Raw genomic sequence first — 17,554 nt, forward strand, 5'->3', positions numbered from 1 at the left:
GCCCACCTCCCCGTCCCGCTCCAGCCCTGCACTCAGGCACTGCTTCCTTCAAACCCTGGCGCCACCATGGAAGGCAGGCCAGGAGTCACGCACAGCAGTGCCTCGTCCCCCAAGCTATTGGGAGTGCTCCTGCTCACTGATCTGCCGAGTTAACGGCAGGACTCGGGGACACCCGGCGAGGAGGTCAGGGAAAGGGGCCACAGGCCCCGGGATGTGGGGTGTTGTAGAGAAGCTGCAAAAGGAGTGAGGTAATGGCCTAGAAAGATACCCATGTTGCAGTTAAAAAAGACGAGGAGAAGAGTGCAAATGATATAATTCCTACAATTCCATTTTCAATTAAAAATTAAGTACCTTTTTGTCTGTATTAAGCAAAAGACTGGAATCATTAAAACTATCCTGTTTGGAGAATGGGAATAGGGTGGCAGGAACTTTCAAATTTTCTTTTAAGTATTTCTGCACTGTTTTCATTTTCCAATGAGCATTTATTACCTTTGAAAGTCAAAATACCAAATAAAGATTTGTAAAAAGCACTAACCCTTTATAGAGCACTTTGCTGCAGAGTTTACAGAGCCCTCCCACATGGGTTATTCTAAGAATGCTCACGACGACTGCTGGGGCAGGCAGGACATAACAGTTTGCAGCGAGGACTCGAGTCTGCACAGGTCAAGGAATGTGTCCACGTGGCACAGCTTCAAGTGGCAGAGTGGGACCGACCGTGCCGGGGTGCTGCCAGGCCAGAACCACAGCTTCCCCGAGGGTGGAGACACAACAGCACAGGGAAGATGGGGGTGGGGAGACAGTGGCTGTGGCTGTGGCCAGGGAGGTTTTGATTTCACATACCAGGAAATAAATGTGGCTTCGGAAAGAGTTTTCTACTGTCTTTTTTTTTTTTAATGGTTTATGGCCAATTTATGTTTTATCAGCTGTGGCAGATGGGGGAGCAAAATGCCATTATAGTGAAGATGTGCCATTGTGCATTGAATCATTTTTAGTAGCTTATCTTACACAAATATTTTCTTTCTCACATGCCTGAATTTTCTTCCCATAAAGACGTTCACGCAGTTCATTGATCCGCTTGTCCATCACGGCCACCTCCATGTTGCGTTTATTCAAGAGTTCCTTCTGCTGCTGGAGCTTTGAAGTCTGTTCCTGGTTAAGCTGATTACGAATCTGCAAAATAAAAAATACGACTTTCATGATTTGCATGAAACAAATTCTCACTGCCAGGTGAAGTAAAAACAGAAGAAAAAGTAGTAACGTTAAGTACTTATGTGTATTTATAAAATGCACGGTCACCCATGTGCTAAATGTTCCACAGGTGTACGTGGATGGCTCCAGAACGGAGTTCTTCTGTGTCTGCAAGCAAACGTCTTCTTTAGAGCACACGGAGTGACCGGTACTAGTGACGGCCACGGAAGATCATGACCGTGGCCCTTGGCAATGGCACTTTACCGAGCATGTCCTCTAGGGACCCAAGGACAGGTGACTGCTCCACCCCACACAGTCCACTGAATGAGGCATCCTACTGCGGAGGCGGCAAGAAATTCACAAAGGATGGCCTTGCTCTCCAACTGGAATGTGTGGTGGCATTTTAGCGGCTTGTAGCCAGCACTTAAAAAAATGAAATACAGAACAGAAGGCATCAGTGTGCACCACACACAGAAGGTTAAGCCTTGTTAAGCTCTTTCAGATGCACATGTGTGTGCCAGACAGGAGGCAACGTGGACTTTGTGACCTAGGTTGCAGTCAGAAAACTTGGCAAATGAATCAGTGTAAGTCAATATACTACATCCATCACGCCTCAAAAAAAAAAAAAAAAAAATCCTTAAAAACCCTGCACTTCTGGAGCACCTGGGTGGCTCAGTAGGTTAAGCATCCGACTCTTGGGTTTTGGCTCAGGTCATGATCTCACGGTTTTGTGAGTTTGAGCCCCACGTTGGGCTCTGCGCGGGCAGCACGGAGCCTACTTGATATTCTGTCTCCTTCTCTCTCTGCCCCTCCCCTGCTCACACGGTCTCTGTCTCTCTCAAAATAAATAAACTTAAAATAAACCCCTGAACTTTTAATAATTGCTTAAAATGTAAAAGAAGCCATACATTCTTTATTTCTATGCATTTACATTAGAGAACTTAACAGCAACAAAAGTAATTTTACTCTCTGTAGTTTCATATTTTCATTTCATAAAAATGATATAATAACTTTTCTGGCAAGTGCCAACAGAACTGTAAAACTTGTTTCTGGCTTGAAAAATCATCTGCTGAATGATAACTTCTGAGAAATGGAAATCTTGAGGACTGTTCTGGACTGAATGCGTCATCCCCAAATCCCTATGTTGCCTTCAGTGTGATGGCGGCTGGTGGTGGGGCCCCCGTGACGGGTCGGTGCCTTATCAGAGGAAGGAGAGAGGCCGGAGCTGTGAGGACACAGCAGGCAGCCAACCCTCACCAGGAACCCAATGTGCCGGTACCCTGCCCTTGGACACCCCGCCCATGGAGCTGTGAGAAAATCGACGTCTGTGGCTAAAGTCCCGCAGTCTGTGGAGGTCTGTGACAGCAGCTGAAGCTGAGTGAGGCGACAATTTAACAACAGGCATCTCCCTCATCAAAACACAGTGTACACAGAGACATCAAACGTCACCGAAAGCTTACCTTTTCCCCCAGTTCATCATATTGCCGATTAAATTCCGTACTGAATCTCTGCACTGAAACGTGCTAAGAGTCACCAAAAAACACACACTGCGTGACTTGCTCATATGAAATTTCCAGAATAGGCAAATCCAGAGACAGCAGATTCACGGTTGCCAGGTTAGGGGATAGGGGGTGTGGGGTTATGGTGAAGAGGGACGGGGCTTCTTTCGGGGGTGGTGGAGACGTTCTAAGATGGACCGTGGTGGTAGATGCAGAACTCTCTGAAGATGCTCAAAACCAACTAATTGTACACTCGCCGTGGGTGAACCATATGCTATGTGAATTAAATCGCAATGCTGTTTTAAAAATTCTTTGTCCCCGGGGGTGCCTGGGTGGCTCAGTAGGTTAACCGTCTGACTCGATTTTGGCTCAGATCATGATCTCACAGTTTGTGGGATCGAGCCCCACGTCAGGCTCTGTGCCGACACCTGGAGCCTGCTTGGGATTCTCTCTCTCCCCGTCTCTGCCCCTCCCAGGCTTGTGCTGGCTCTCACTCTCCCTCTCAAAGTTAATAAACAGTAAAAAAAAAAAAAAAAAAAAAAAAAAAGAATCCTTTTTACTGAGTACATTTTGTGCCTACTATTAAGCTATTAAGAAGAAAGCCTGAAAGAGGCCTTAATGTCACTGCTCCCCACACCCAGCGAAGTCACCTGTAGCTCTTGGTACAGTCTTTTCAACTCCGCTGCCGCCGGTCCCGCCAGCTTGCCGTTGTAAGACTGGAGCCCGCTCAGCTTTCCTTTCTTTAAATCTTCCAGTTGCTGACTGAGCTGATCAACTCTTAATATTGCACTTTGTACTTCCTGCTTCTTTTCCTGGAACATGGCGCTGAACCTTTCTATTTCGGCAGCTAAAATGTCCCCCCGATAAAGAAAAAGACATCATTTATTGGTATTTGTGTGCATGCGTGGCATTTGGTTATTTTGGTTTTGTGATTTCTTCACTTCTGTGCATTCAACTCAGCTGTGGCATCACCTAGTGCTAGACTTTGGGGAAAAACTGTGATATACGTAATCCAATGCACTTTCTGACAAGCCTCTGGAATACATGATGTGACTGCCCATACAGCAAACTATGTGTGCACTAATTACTGAAGATGCTTTAATTGGGGCAGCCAGTCCAAAGAGTAGCTTGGCCAAGCCACTTAGGAATCTCAATGCACCAACAGACCAAAGTCTTTGTAAGGGGCGTGAATCCAAGTCTGTCTTGCTGGTCACCGTCACACAAAGTAGGCACTAACCAAATTGATAATGGAACAAAGAACCACACACACAAAAGTAAGAAATGAGCATCTGTATGGTTTATCTTACTACACAGATGAAGTTTAGGCCGTTCAATTTAAAGAGACCCTCCTGATGAGTGGAGTCTCACGGCGCCTTGGCCCCAACGCAGAGGGCGGCTAACATGTTACAAATGTTAACAACGGGCCTGCCCACCGCACTGAGAGACTTTCTAGGATCCCTTAACCTATCCGCATCCTTGGAGATGCAGGTATCGGAGCAACACGTCACTGCGCTTTCTATAGCAAGATGTGACACTGGTCCACGCGTGCAAAGCGTCCAGAAGCTGGACTCTCATCTTATCTACGCCTGAGCATGGGCACCGGGCGAGGCACAAACGTACACAAGTTGCCGTTCATGATTTTGCTGTAGTCTACTTGTCCTCTCATGGCGCGGATTTTCTTCAGCTTGTTTTCCTGGGCTTCGACTCGCTCTTTCAGTTTCTGAAGCTTTTCATTTTCAGAGATAGACTGCTGCTGACGGCGCTCCTGCTGCTTTAGGAAATGTAAACGTTGTTCCTGACAAAAGAACGAAACAGGTGACTGTGAAAATCGAAGCAGATGATCACTTTCATACATTAAAAAAAGGTCTCAGTGTGCGAGAGCACAGCATCAGCTATCGTTAAACTGCTCACGGACTCTTGCGGACATCAGCCCACACAAAACGGAACGCCTGGGCACACACAGCTGAAGACTTTGATGAGGGCGCTGTACTCCGCACACCGGATCTACACACTCAGTTCACATAAACACCTCCTCAGTCTCTCAGCACCACGCGCCACACCCGCTCACACAGTCTCATCTTCATCCTGTGTGAAGCCCCGTCCAGCCTAAGTTTCCTGCTGTCGGTTGCACGTTTCCTGCTGCCACAAAGCAGCTTCCCCAGGTCCCTTATTTATCTCTTAAAGGAAACCGGCACTGAAGCAAAGGGCTTTATACTGAAAGAAGACAAGTTGATCAGTAAGGAAATAAACCTCTAATTTGCTAGGTCACAATGAACAGTCAAGGAAGTGTTTGTTTTCTTTAGGGTTAAGTTTCTTTGAAACTAATGAAACATTCCAAATGAAAACAGAACAATCCCAGAGTGAAAATATATGCAATACTCTTCAAGAGTCTTTTCCCTATTAGTGTGATGGGGTAACAGTTGACGTGAAATACAGTCCCACGTGTACATGTAAAATATACCTAAGTAAGGAGAGGATTAAGTGTGATTATGTAGGAATCACACGTGACACTCCAAAGTAAGGAAATATGTGCTTGAATGCGTACAGCATATACTTGTGTTAGCATTAACTTGTAATTTACGCTGCTGAAAATATCTAAGAATTTCCTTATTGGTAATACTCTTGGATCAGTATTTGGAAAGGAAACAAAAAGCAGAACTAGAGAATGTCATAACTGCATAACACTATGTGCACTTCATCTGAGAAACCTTATTAATGGGATGAAATACTTCCCAATTTACTTAACTCTAAACTGGTTTTTTTTAATTCTTGTATATCCAATAAACCTTGCGAGACAACTTTTCTTCCTGCAAGACAACTTTTAAAAACAAGCCCAATTTATGCTATAATATATCCACATAAAAGTGGATATGGTACAATGAATTATATGGTCACTCAATAAATGAAAAAAGTGGGACTGGACATTTGGCTATGAAGCAAATCTCTCTACAGAGAAAGCAATAAGAACCCAGGCAGAAATGTTTCCATATTCTCCTTATATAGCAGTTTCAGAGATCATTCCAACAAGAATATTCTCCAGCAGGCCTGGGTGATAGGGCTGATTTTTCAGTCTGTGATAAGAAACGGTTCAAATTTTGTTACGGCATCTCAATGACAAATGCACAACTCGCGTAGGTAGAGAGCGTTAACTCCGCCCTGCGTCGTCACAAACCAAAGTCCACGTGGAGTGGCATAAAGGAAGCCTAGATAACCAACTGTCATTGTTTTGTGGGCCCATGACCAGTGTCTTCCTCCAGATTTCAGCTACAGCTGACTAAGGTCAACCACCTCCTATTCTGGGGTATCTGAGTGTGGGTGTCAAGGGTCTTGCTCAGATACCTTCCCAACTCGAAGAAGCTACGCTATTCATGTATCATTACGGAAGAGGTAACAAAGACAGGAGGACACTGTGTTCGATACTTCCGTGACCTGGTCCTACCTACAAGTGCTGCCCATGGGTGTGTTCACTCCAGTCTAAAGAAACTGCTGAATAACACTCTTTACGAACATTTTCCCACCTCTGCTTTTATAAACTCACCTTGGCAACCAACATTTGCTGCTGATTTTCAATTTGCTGCTGTTGCCTGGCTGCCATATCTTGGAGCTCTGAGAGGGTAAGTTCTACACGGGGATTTCCAACCTAGGGGGAGCAAAACACGGTCAGGCTGCAATGTAAGGTCTGTCTGCATAATCGTTTTTCTCGTGTCAGAACAAATATACATCAGGATCTTAAAGAGCCTCCCTTGTGGAAGTTAGGATAATACAAATTACGTGGTACATAAGAACTTTTCTCACTCGTTGACAGCTTTTATTAAATATAAATAACAGCTTTTTAAATATACCAGATACTATATTCAAAAGGGACATGGATGCCTGGGTGGCTCAGTCGGTTAAGCACCCAACTTCGGCTCAGGTCATGACCGTGCGTTCACGGGTACGAGCCCTACATCAGGCTCCATGCTGACAGCTCAGGGCCTGGGGCCTGCTTCAGATTCTGTGTCTCCCTCTCTCTCTCTGCCCCTCCCCTACTCATGCTCTGTCTCTGTCTCTCAAAAATGAATAAACGTTAAAAAAAAAAAAAAAAGGGACGGGCAGACACACACACACACACACACACACCAAGAGACACACTTGTGGGAATGCAAACTGGTGCAGCCACTGTGGAAAACCATATGAAGTTTCCTCAGAAAATTAAAAACAGAACTACCATATGACCCAGTAATATGGGTCTACTACTGGGTATTTAGCCAAAGAAAATGAAAACACTAATTTGAAAAGATGTATGTACCCTTATGTTTATTGCAACATTATTTATAATAGCCAAATTATGTAAGCAGCCTGTGTCCACTGACAGACGAATGGACGGAGAAGATGTGGTGTGCACACAGACAACGGAATACTACTCGGCCATAAAAAACGAAACAGTGCCATTCAGAACATGGATGGATCTAAAGAGTACAGTGTTACGTCAGTCAGAGAAAGATAAATACCGTATGATTTCACTCACGTGGAACTTAAGAAACAAAAGAACAAAGAAAAAAAGAGACAAACCAAAACACGGACTCTGGAGAACTGATGGTTACCGGAACTGGGGGTGGGTGGGGAGGGGAGGGCGGTGGGGGATGGGAGAAACAGGCAAAGGGGATTAAAAGTACACTTATCCTGATGAGTCATGTATGGAATTGCTGAATCACCGTATTGTACACCTGAAACGAATATAACACTGTATGTTAACTATACTGGAGGAAAAAAAGGGTGGGGTCCCAAACCTTTTTTTGATTGGCTATTTAAGGATGAATCTGAATGAATGGAGACGTCAAATGTTTGAGAATACAGAACCTAAAAAATGAATGTGTAGCGACCCTTGGGGACAAATGTCATTTTACTGCCACCCGGTCTCAAGAAGCTAAAAAATACAGACGATTCTAAAAATACAAATACCTCCTTAAAAACACCGAGGACTGACCCACTGCTGACAGAATTCTGTACGAGGAGTGAGTACGAAACGGTAAGATCCAGAGGAGCGGTCACTGATGGAACTGGAAGGCACGTCCCTATGCTCTCTGCTGATCAGTAACACCAGGCTCTGGACTAGGTGCCTCCACCGGTGAGGGTGCCTGAGCCTCACTGTAACAGTACCAGGTGAGAACGTTACATCCCCGTTCTACAGGGGAGAAAACAAGCGCGGAGGAGTTCAAAGAATCTTCCACAGGTCAGACGGCCCACGCGGCAAAGCAGGGCACAGGGTCCTTGTTTCCGACCATCGGTATAGCACGCTCTTTACTAAACACGAACTGCCTGTGGCTACCACGCTGGGCACGTTACAGGCGGTGTGACATGATCTTCGTAACAAGTGTGTGTGGACTGTATGTGCGCCCCACGCTGGGGGAGGAGTCACGGGGGAGAGGTGCAGGGACACGTGTTAGGGCACCCTCGGAGGCGGTGAAGGGGCAGAGTTACAATTCCAGCCAGGCTGGTCTCCCTCCGATCCCTCCTGTGGCAGTGTCCAGCCCCTCCACAGGCCACTACTCTCTACTTTGTTCATCTGTACTCTTAGCAACCCTTTCCCCTTCCACCCTCTTGTAACCCCTGTTGTGCTGACTCTGGGCTTCCCCATCTCCCAAGGTGCTCAAGCACGTTCTTGAAAAATGTCCAACGCTGCCATCTGGAACCCCCACTCTGTTTATCTAAGATCCTAAGGGAACAATATGGAGCAAACCCCTTTTCAGAACTAGACACTGTGAACTGCCACATTCCAGAAACTTCCATCTGAAAAATAATTTGTTTATTGCACGAGAAGCAAAAATGCCTGGCAATACCCTCAAAATGCCTGAAACTTCTGTTTTAACTCTAATAAGGGCTTGCTAATTTCCACCTACTACAATATTCTAATCACTGCAATAAAAGCTATTTCTCAAACCATTAGAACTCTTACTTCTTGAAGGTATTTTTGACGAGAGAAAAACTATGTCCAGTCACCAAATCTCTCAATGTATGTTAATTTCTTAATTTACAACTTCAACAAACTTTGTTTGGTCTCCCCTCCAGCGACTTACAGCAACAGTGAAAAGAGCACAGAGGAGACATTCAACCGGTCACCATCACACTGCACTGCTCTGTCATTTAGGGCAGTGCCGTGTGGCATAAGTAATTCAGGTAGATCTTACGCATACGCTAATATATGTTGTAACTTCATAACACTGTACACCTTCAGGAAGACCTTATATACAGAAAACTATGCATCAGTGTGCACAGCTCAACAAATTTTTTCAAAGTGAACATTCTTCTGTGAATTTTTGTTTTTTATTTTCATTTTAGTTCCAGCACAGTTAACACAAAAAATATGGAACACTTCACAAATTCGTGTGTCAACCTTACACAAGAGCCACACTATTCTCTACTGTTCCAGTTTTTTGGCACGTGTGCGGCACCACCCGTGTAACTTCACTGACAAAGTGTGAACGGGGCAGGGGCAGAGAGAGAGAGGGAGACACAGAATCCGAAGCAGGCTCCAGGCTCCGGGCTGTCAGCACAGGGCCCGATGCGGGGCTGGAACCCACGAACTGTGAGATCATGACCCGAGCCGAGCCTAAGTCAGATGCTTAACCGACCGAACCACCCAGGCGCCCCTTAACTGTATTTTAACTGAGTTCTAAAAACACCAACCACCATAAACTTACGAGTCAACAAATATGCTACATTTTGTATGTTAGTATATCTTCCCTGAATTATTCAATGTGAAAATTCAGCAAAAAGAAGCACCTTTTCAGTTTTCAGGACAATGAAACCCTTCAATGCAGTCCTTTTATGAGGGGCCTGTCACTGTGCTCCCTGCAGGTCAGCTCAGCCCTCCTTCCAGTTGCCAGGTCTCCACGTGCATTCAAACAAACCTATGACCGAATTCCTCGTTTGTTTCTTGTCATTGCATCGAGTAAGAAGAAATCAAATCCCGTTCCCTGGGCTCCCGGAGGTCCCTCCTGGCCGAGTCACCTCGTGAGCTCAGCTCCAGGTCACAGAGAGGACGAGCCACTTCCACAAGCAGCACGATGGGCGCGGAAGTGGGTGCTCTCGCTGTCTCTCAGAAGCGGCCCAGCAGGCTCCTCCACGCAGGGCCCAGAGGACAGGAAACACCTCGCCGGCCTCCCGCCGCTCTCACACCCTTCCTCTCTCATACCCTTCCCTGCAGGGGCTGCTGCCTGGGCCCCACGGCTCGGGCCCCTCTCACGAGACGTTCTACCTGCATCTGGACTCTGGGGACATGTCTGTGCTCCCTATGAATGCGGGTTGCTCTCCCATTTCTCACAACAAACGTGGCCCACCCAACTCCACGTCTAAACTCCCCACTCCCCGCAAGAGCAGAGGAAAACAGGCACCTTGGCCCCCAGCCTTCACCATCACGTATCTGGTCATATCCCCTTCTTTCTCCAAACGTCCACAAATCTACCTACAAAAATGATAAAAGACTCAATTCTCTAAGTTACAATACTTTTACATACAAAACACTGACCCGACAGAGAACTGACACTGGGCCCTCTGACTAATGAGACACTTCCAGAGACTCCTGGCCCCGGCAGCTGCAGGGTCCTAGCCCGCCACGGGGCAGTGGATTTACGAACCAGTCGGGGCTTCCTCATACTCCAGTGTGGACGGCATCTTCCCAAACTCAAAAGCCCACACTTTTCATTCTGTCGTCCTACAAAGAGCCTACATCCTCCTCACCATTTCAACGGCCTCTCCAGGTTCTTTTTAAAAATGATTTAAGTAATCTCTACTCCCACTGTGGGGCTCGAGCTCATGACCCCGAGATCAAGAGTTGCGTGCTGTACTGACTGAGCCCTCCGGGTGCCCCCAGAGTCTCTCAGCACCTCATTAACACAAGCCCCCTCTGGCCCTTATTGCCTTCCTCCTGATCCCGTCCCCTAATGCCTGTCTGCCTGGAGAGGCTGGAAGCGGCAGTGGCAGTGGAGCTCTGTAAATGAAGAAACTAAACTATGTGCTCTGAGGGGCGTCTGGGGAGCTCAGTCGGTTGAGCATCTGACTTTGGCTCAGGTCATGATCTCATGGTTTGGGAGTTTGAGCCCCACATCGGGCTCTGTGCTGTCAGTGCAGAGCCTGCTTTGGATCCTCTGTCCCCACGCACCGTCCCCCCAACCTTCCCCAACTCATGCTCTCTCTCAAAACAAACACTAAAAAAATAAAACAAACTACGTGCTCGAGATCCCAGCGCGAGGAAGTGACCGAGGACAAGTGGCAAGGCAGTCGTGAGGGGTGACGGGAACTGGAATTGTCCGGAGTGCGATACACATCGCACACCACACCAGGATCCCTCGCTGACCCTGGCTATGCCAGCCAGGATCCGAGACGTGGCAGGTAAGATAAAAGACCAGTGAAATGTCTCCCTGTGTTCTGTGTGTCGCTACTCTGACCGGCGAGATAAGATTCTCACAAGGGAAGCAATTAGGATACTCATCAAATTCGACTATGAGGAACAGAACCTGAGCTCAGTTTCCTTTATACTTAGGATCTTCACTGTGAAATAATAAAAACAGCATTTCTCAGTGTAGCAGTGAGGACTCTCGTAAAAGTGCGTGTTCAGCCTGTCCCCTGCCCTAGGAAGGTCACGAGGAACCAGAAGAGCAGGATGTTTCACAACCTCACTCAGCCACCCTGGGTCTAGTCACTATGGGAGCTGTGGGTCTAAAAACAAAAAGATTCTCTTAAAATCTCCTTTCCCAAAACAATGAAACCAAACAAGAAGCTAACCCCTCTGTATGTTATTGTTCCTGACTTTACAGAAAGTTCTAATAAAATTATTTCACAACGCCCAAAATAAGCAAAAATAAAACAAACTTTTATGGTCTTAAATTTAAGATGTTAGCAACTTTTAAAAAATTGACAAGCATATAATCTAGACCATCTCATACACAAAATGGCCAAGATACCCATACTGGTAGTGATTAAAACAACGACAACTGGCTAGTTTAGCAAATACACAGTGAAACCAATGTTTACTTTTAAAATCAACTTTATTGAGGTATAGCTTACAAGCAGTAAAAAGCACCCATTTAAAGTACACTGCTGAATGAATTCTGACACCTGCTGGTCAGTTCCACTCCTTTTGCCCCCCCCCCCGGCCCCACCCCCCTCCCCCACAACTCCGGATGTGGGGCCTGTCATTCTGTCCTGATAGCCTTGTTCTGTTTCCTGAGAATTCCATGCAAATGGGACTGTACAGTGTGTGCCTCTTTGGGTTGTCTTCCTTCACACCCACAATGCTTCCGAGATTCACGGTGTCGATCCATGTGTCGGTAAACTTGTCCTTTTTACTGCTGGGTAGTATTCAGCTGTACGGAGACACCACATTTCGTTTATCCATCTGTTAATGGACATGGGAGCTGTCTCCACTTTTGGACTATGATGACTAAAGGTGTCTTAAGTACTCACGTACCGGTATTTACGCAGACAAGTGTTCTGGCTTCTCTTGGGTAACCAAAGTCAAGGAAGTAGAACAGGTACGTTGTGTGGTAAGTGTATGCTGAACTCACAGAAACTGCCAAACTGTTTTCCAAAGTGAAACGTAACATTTTACACCGCCATGAGGCACGTAGGAAAGTTCTAGTTTCTCTGCATCCCTGCCAACGCTTGCTGTCAATGTTTACATTTTAATTATCTTCTTTTTATTATTTAATTTTTTTTTCAACGTTTATTTATTTTTGGGACAGAGAGAGACAGAGCATGAACGGGGGAGGGGCAGAGAGAGAGGGAGACACAGAATCGGAAACAGGCTCCAGGCTCTGAGCCATCAGCCCAGTGCCTGACGCGGGGCTCGAACTCACGGACCGCGAGATCGTGACCTGGCTGAAGTCGGACGCTTAACCGACTGCGCCACCCAGGCGCCCCAATTATCTTCTTTTTAAATAAAATTTTAACATCTTGGCAAAGAAAGGATTTCATAAATATAATTTTAAAAGTTACAAAAAATAATTTTAAAAAGGATAAAAATGTCCACAATTAAGTGATCAAAACCAAACATACTATGACCAGATTTTCAACAAATAAGCTATCAATAAATAAAATCTGCAGGAGTTAGATAAGGAGAAGGGGCTTATTTCCCAGGCAAAGTCTCCTTTGTACCAATTATGTGTAGGAGTCATGACTCATGAAGCCATCATCTGCCTGAAAAACAGGCTACTAGAACTAAAATGTTAAGATGTTCAGAAAAACTATGACTTACTTGATAATTATGATGGAAACCTTTAGATCACACGTCAAATTGGTACCATGGCTTTAATCAAAAGTATTTTTTTTTTTTTGTCTGTTCGGGTTATGTTTTTTTTTTTTATTTAAAAAAAAATTTTTTTTAACGTTTATTTATTTTTGAGACAGAGCATGAATGGGGGAGGGTCAGAGAGAGGGAGACACAGAATCTGAAACAGGCTCCAGGCTCTGACCTGTCAGCACAGAGCCCGACGTGGGGCTCGAACTCACGGACCACGAGATCATGACCGGAGCCGAAGTCAGCCGCTTAACCGACTGAGCCACCCAGGCGCCCCTCTTCAGGTAATGTTTTAAACTTGAGAGTGGTGTTACCATAATTGAGGCATTAAAAATATGTAATAAAGTTTCTCAAAACAAACCACTGTAGACAATTATGCAATATATATACGCACGTCTCCCAACCCAAGCTGCGAATGACATTAGGAAGAAGACTTCGTTTTATATCTTATTCAAACAGCCTGTCAGTATGTGCCAAGTGTATTTTTCTAACGTGCAAAAAACTTATCAAAGATTGCAATTTTATCTATGAAAACAAAAGGATTCACCACCTTGCATAGTGTTCATTCAGGTAATGACTCTAACTATCCCAGTTAGAGTCAGGTAATGACTCTATGCCATTTTTCAGGCGGTTTTTTTTTCTTTTTGGTATAATGACTTTCACTCAAAACACACTAAATGCTCTGTAAGGAGTGATATTTTGACATTACTTTCAGACAAACAGTCACCAATTTACTCAACCCAGCCGCTGCTCATCAGAGGACAGGATATGGCACAACTCTAAACTGTGCACCAGGCTTGGATGAGTCCCAACGATGTGTTCTGGGTGCACATGCCAAGTGACGAAGAGGGGGTGTCTTCTACGACCCTCTGGTCCACTGTGCATGTGGGTTAGCTCTACCTGTTTATTTTTTTAAATTTTTTTTTTTTTACATTTATTTATTTTTGAGAGACAGAGTGAGACAAAGTGAGAGTGGGGGAGGGGCAGAGAGAGAGAGAGAGAGAGAGAGAGAGAGACAAGATCGGAAGCAGGCTCCAGGCTCTGAGCTGTCAGCACAGAGCCTGATGTGAGGCTCAAACCCACAGTCCGTGAGACCATGACCTGAGCTGAAGTCGGACGTTCAACTGAGCCACCCAGGTGCCCCTAGCTCTACCTGTTTTGAAGTGCTCTCTTGTTTAGCTTGTGTTACCCTAAAGATGCTTTCCTGTCCTATAACTTTATTTCTGTTTAGATTTTATTTAGTTAACATACAGTGCAATATTGGTTTCAGGAGTAGAATTCACTCATTTATCCCTTACAACACCCCGAGCTCATCGCAAGTACCTTCCTTAATTCCCATTCGGCCCATCCCCCACCCCCCTCCACCAACCCTCAGTTTGTTCTCTATAGTTAAGTGTCCATAGGGGTGGGGCACCTAGGTACTCAGTCAGCTGGCTGACTTTGCCTCAGGTCACGACTCACAGGTTCGTGGGTTTGAGCCTCTTGTGAGTTCACATCCCTCCTTGGGATTCTTTCCCCCCACCCCCTTTGCCCCTCTCATCTCAAAATAAACTTAAAAAAAAAAAGTCTATTGTGGTATGCTTCCCTCTCCTCTTCACCCTCCTTGCCATACATTCATGTGTTTTGTTTCTAAAATTCCACGTATTAGTGAAATCCTATAACGTCTTTCTCTGAATGAATTACTTTGCTTAGCACAATTCATTCTAGCTCCATCCACGTAGTTGCAAATGGCAAGATTTCATTCTTTTTGATGGCTGACTTATATCCCAGGGTGTGTGTGTGTGTGTATGTGTGTACATCTTCTTTATTCGTTAGTCGATGGACATCTGGGCTCCCTCCATCGTTTGGCTATTGTTGACAATACTGCTATACACACTGGAGTGCACGTACCCCTTCAAACCTGTATTACTGTATCCTTTGGGTAAATACTTAAAAGTGCAATTGCTGGGTCGTAGGGTAATTCTATTTTCAGTGTTCTAAAGAGCCTCCGTACTGTTCTCCAGAGTGAATGTACCAGTTTGCATTCCCACGAATAGCGTGGGAGGGCTCCCCTTTCTCTGAATCCTTGCCAACACCTGTTGTTTCTTGAGTTGTTAACTGTAGCCATTCTGACAGGTGTGAGGTGGTATCTCAATGAGGTTTTGATTTGTATTTCCCTGATGATGAGTGATGTGGAGCATTTCTTCATGTGTCTGTTAGCCATCTGGATGTCTTCTTTGGAGAAGTGTTTATTCATGTCTTCTGCCCGTTTCTTCAATGGATTATTTGCTTTTTAGGTGTTAAGTTTGTAAGTCTGTTTTTTTTTAACTTTTTAAAAAATTTATTTTTGAGAGACAGAAACAGGCAGACCATGAATGAGGGAGGAGCAGAGAGAGAGGAAGACACAGAATCTGAAGCAGGCTCCAGGCTCTGAGCTGTCAGCACAGAGCCTGACACAGGGCTCGAACCCACGAACTGTGAGATCATGACCTGAGCCGAAGTCGGACGCTCAACTGACTGAGCCACCCCGGCGCCCCAGTTTGGAAGTTCTTTATAGATTTTGGATACTAACCCTTTATCAGATGTATCGTTTGCAAACATCTTCTCCCATTCTGTAGGTTGTCTTTTAGTTTTGCTGATTGTTTCCTTCACTGTGCAGAAGCTTTTTATCTTGATGAGGTGCCAAGAGTTCCTGCTTGATTTTGCTTTTGTTTCCCTTACCTTCAGAGACAGGTCTAGTAAGAAGCTGCTCTGACCAAGGTCAGAAAGATTGCTGCCTGCATTCTCCTCTAGGACTTTGATGGTTTCCTGTCTCACATTCAGGTCTTTTACCCATACTGAATTTATTTTTGTGTGTGGTGGAAGAAAGTGGTCCAGTTACATTCTTCTGCATGTTGCCGTCCAGTTTTCCCAGCACCATTTTTCTTGAAGAGACTTTTTTTGCATTGGATATTCTTTCCTGCTTTGTCAAAAATTAGTTGACCATACAGTTGTGGGCTATAACTTTATTATTACTTTTAATATTTATTTATTTATTTATTCATTCATTCATTCCATTTATTTATTTATTTATTTATTTATTTATTTATTTATGTATTTATAGGAGAGTGCGCGCGTGCACGCGAGAGAGTGCGCATACGTACGCACACTGGCAGAGGAGAGGCAGAGAGAGAGGGGGAGACACAGAATCCGAAGCAGGCTCCAGGCTCCGAGCTGTCAGCACAGAGCCCGACACGGGGCCTGAGCTCACAGAACATGACATCATGACCCGAGCCAAAGTCAGACACTTAACCGACTGAGCCACCCAGGCGCCCCTAAACTTTATTTTTAAGTTTGAGTGCAATCTCCCCAAAAGTTGAAAAACTGGTGACAAAAATGATGCAGAAGCATAATTTACATATCAAAACCATTCCAAAGAATGAGTCCTTTGCACTCCCCTCCTCACCAACAACACAGACTGTGAAGCCCGCTTTTCCACTTTTGGCATTGGCGAGTACAACGCACTCTCACTACATGACACTTTATTTTCCAACTGCATCCACATATTGTTTATTATTTCTGTAAGGACGTCTTCATTGTTCAATTCATACATTTTATACTTGTGAGAATGATCTGGGCATCAACAGCTCACATTATTCATTCCAAGGATACATATTAGTTCTCTATTGCTGATAACAGGTCACATCTAAATTCACTGGCTTAAAACACAACCAACGTTCATTATGGCTCATAGCTTCTGGGGATAAAGGATTAAGGAACAGCTCGGCTGGGCAGTTCTGGCTTAAGATTTCTCATAAGGCCCAGCCAAACGTTAGGGTTGTAGCTGTCCTAAGGCTTGACTGGGTTTGGAGGAACTGATTCCAAGATGGCACACTCTCATGGCTACCAAGTGGACTCCTCACAGAGCTGCTTGTTTGTGCCTACTCACAACACGGTGGCTGGTTTCCCCCAGAGCAAATAATCCAAGACAGAGTGCCAGGGGGAAGCTATCTTTTTAGTGAACTAGCCTCAGAAGTCACATTGCACCACTTTCTCCAAATTCTATCTGCTAGGAGCTAGTCACTAAGTTTGGGAGAAAAAGAGGGGAATTTAACTCCACTTTGTGAAGAGAGGCGTTTTAAAGAATCTTCATATTTTATTTCATTTCATTTTATTTTATTTTATTTTATTTAACTTTTATTTATTTTTGAGAGAAAAGAGACAGAGCATGAATGGGGAGGAGCACAGAAAGACAGAGACACAGAATCCGAAGCAGGCTCCAGGCTCTGAGCTGTCAGCACAGATCCCGACACGGGGCTCGAACCCATGAACCGTGAGATCATGATCCGAACCAAAGGTGGACGCTTTGAAGTCGGACTCTGACTGAGCCACCCAGGCGCCCCAAGAATCTTCATATTTTAAAACTGTCACATCCATTTACTGTAAAACCTCACAAAGACTCTTTACTTCTATCATCCTATTATTTATTACGTACAGGAGTTTAGTTGTTATTCCCAACAGCAGTGTTACAATACAACAAAGAAAGAGAATGTTTATGTTATGGGCATATGTTTAAGAGAGCTGGCTAAGAGTGCAATCAATAGAGGTTTTAACTATAAATGCTGCTTTTATC

At 45.0% G+C, this 17,554-nt stretch overlaps 1 protein-coding gene across 8 annotated transcripts in view; it reads right to left on the reverse strand.

Moving 5' to 3' along the window:
* The window catches only part of PPP1R13B (protein phosphatase 1 regulatory subunit 13B), a 101,028-nt gene that overhangs the window by 12,060 nt on the left and 71,414 nt on the right, over positions 1–17,554 (reverse strand). For 7 of the 8 annotated variants that reach the window (XM_023256110.2, XM_023256108.2, XM_045060585.1 and 4 more), the window contains 4 exons: positions 6,226–6,327; positions 4,308–4,482; positions 3,338–3,534; positions 1,006–1,170 (listed from right to left, as the gene is read on the reverse strand). In XM_023256110.2, coding sequence (XP_023111878.1) covers positions 1,006–1,170; positions 3,338–3,534; positions 4,308–4,482; positions 6,226–6,327 — 639 coding nt within the window. The remainder of the gene's footprint in view (positions 1–1,005; positions 1,171–3,337; positions 3,535–4,307; positions 4,483–6,225; positions 6,328–17,554) is intronic. The other variant, XM_045060584.1, reaches the window with a different exon arrangement.

This window comes from Felis catus, chromosome B3 (assembly GCF_018350175.1).
Source record: "Felis catus isolate Fca126 chromosome B3, F.catus_Fca126_mat1.0, whole genome shotgun sequence".
Taxonomy (NCBI): Eukaryota; Metazoa; Chordata; class Mammalia; order Carnivora; family Felidae; genus Felis; species Felis catus.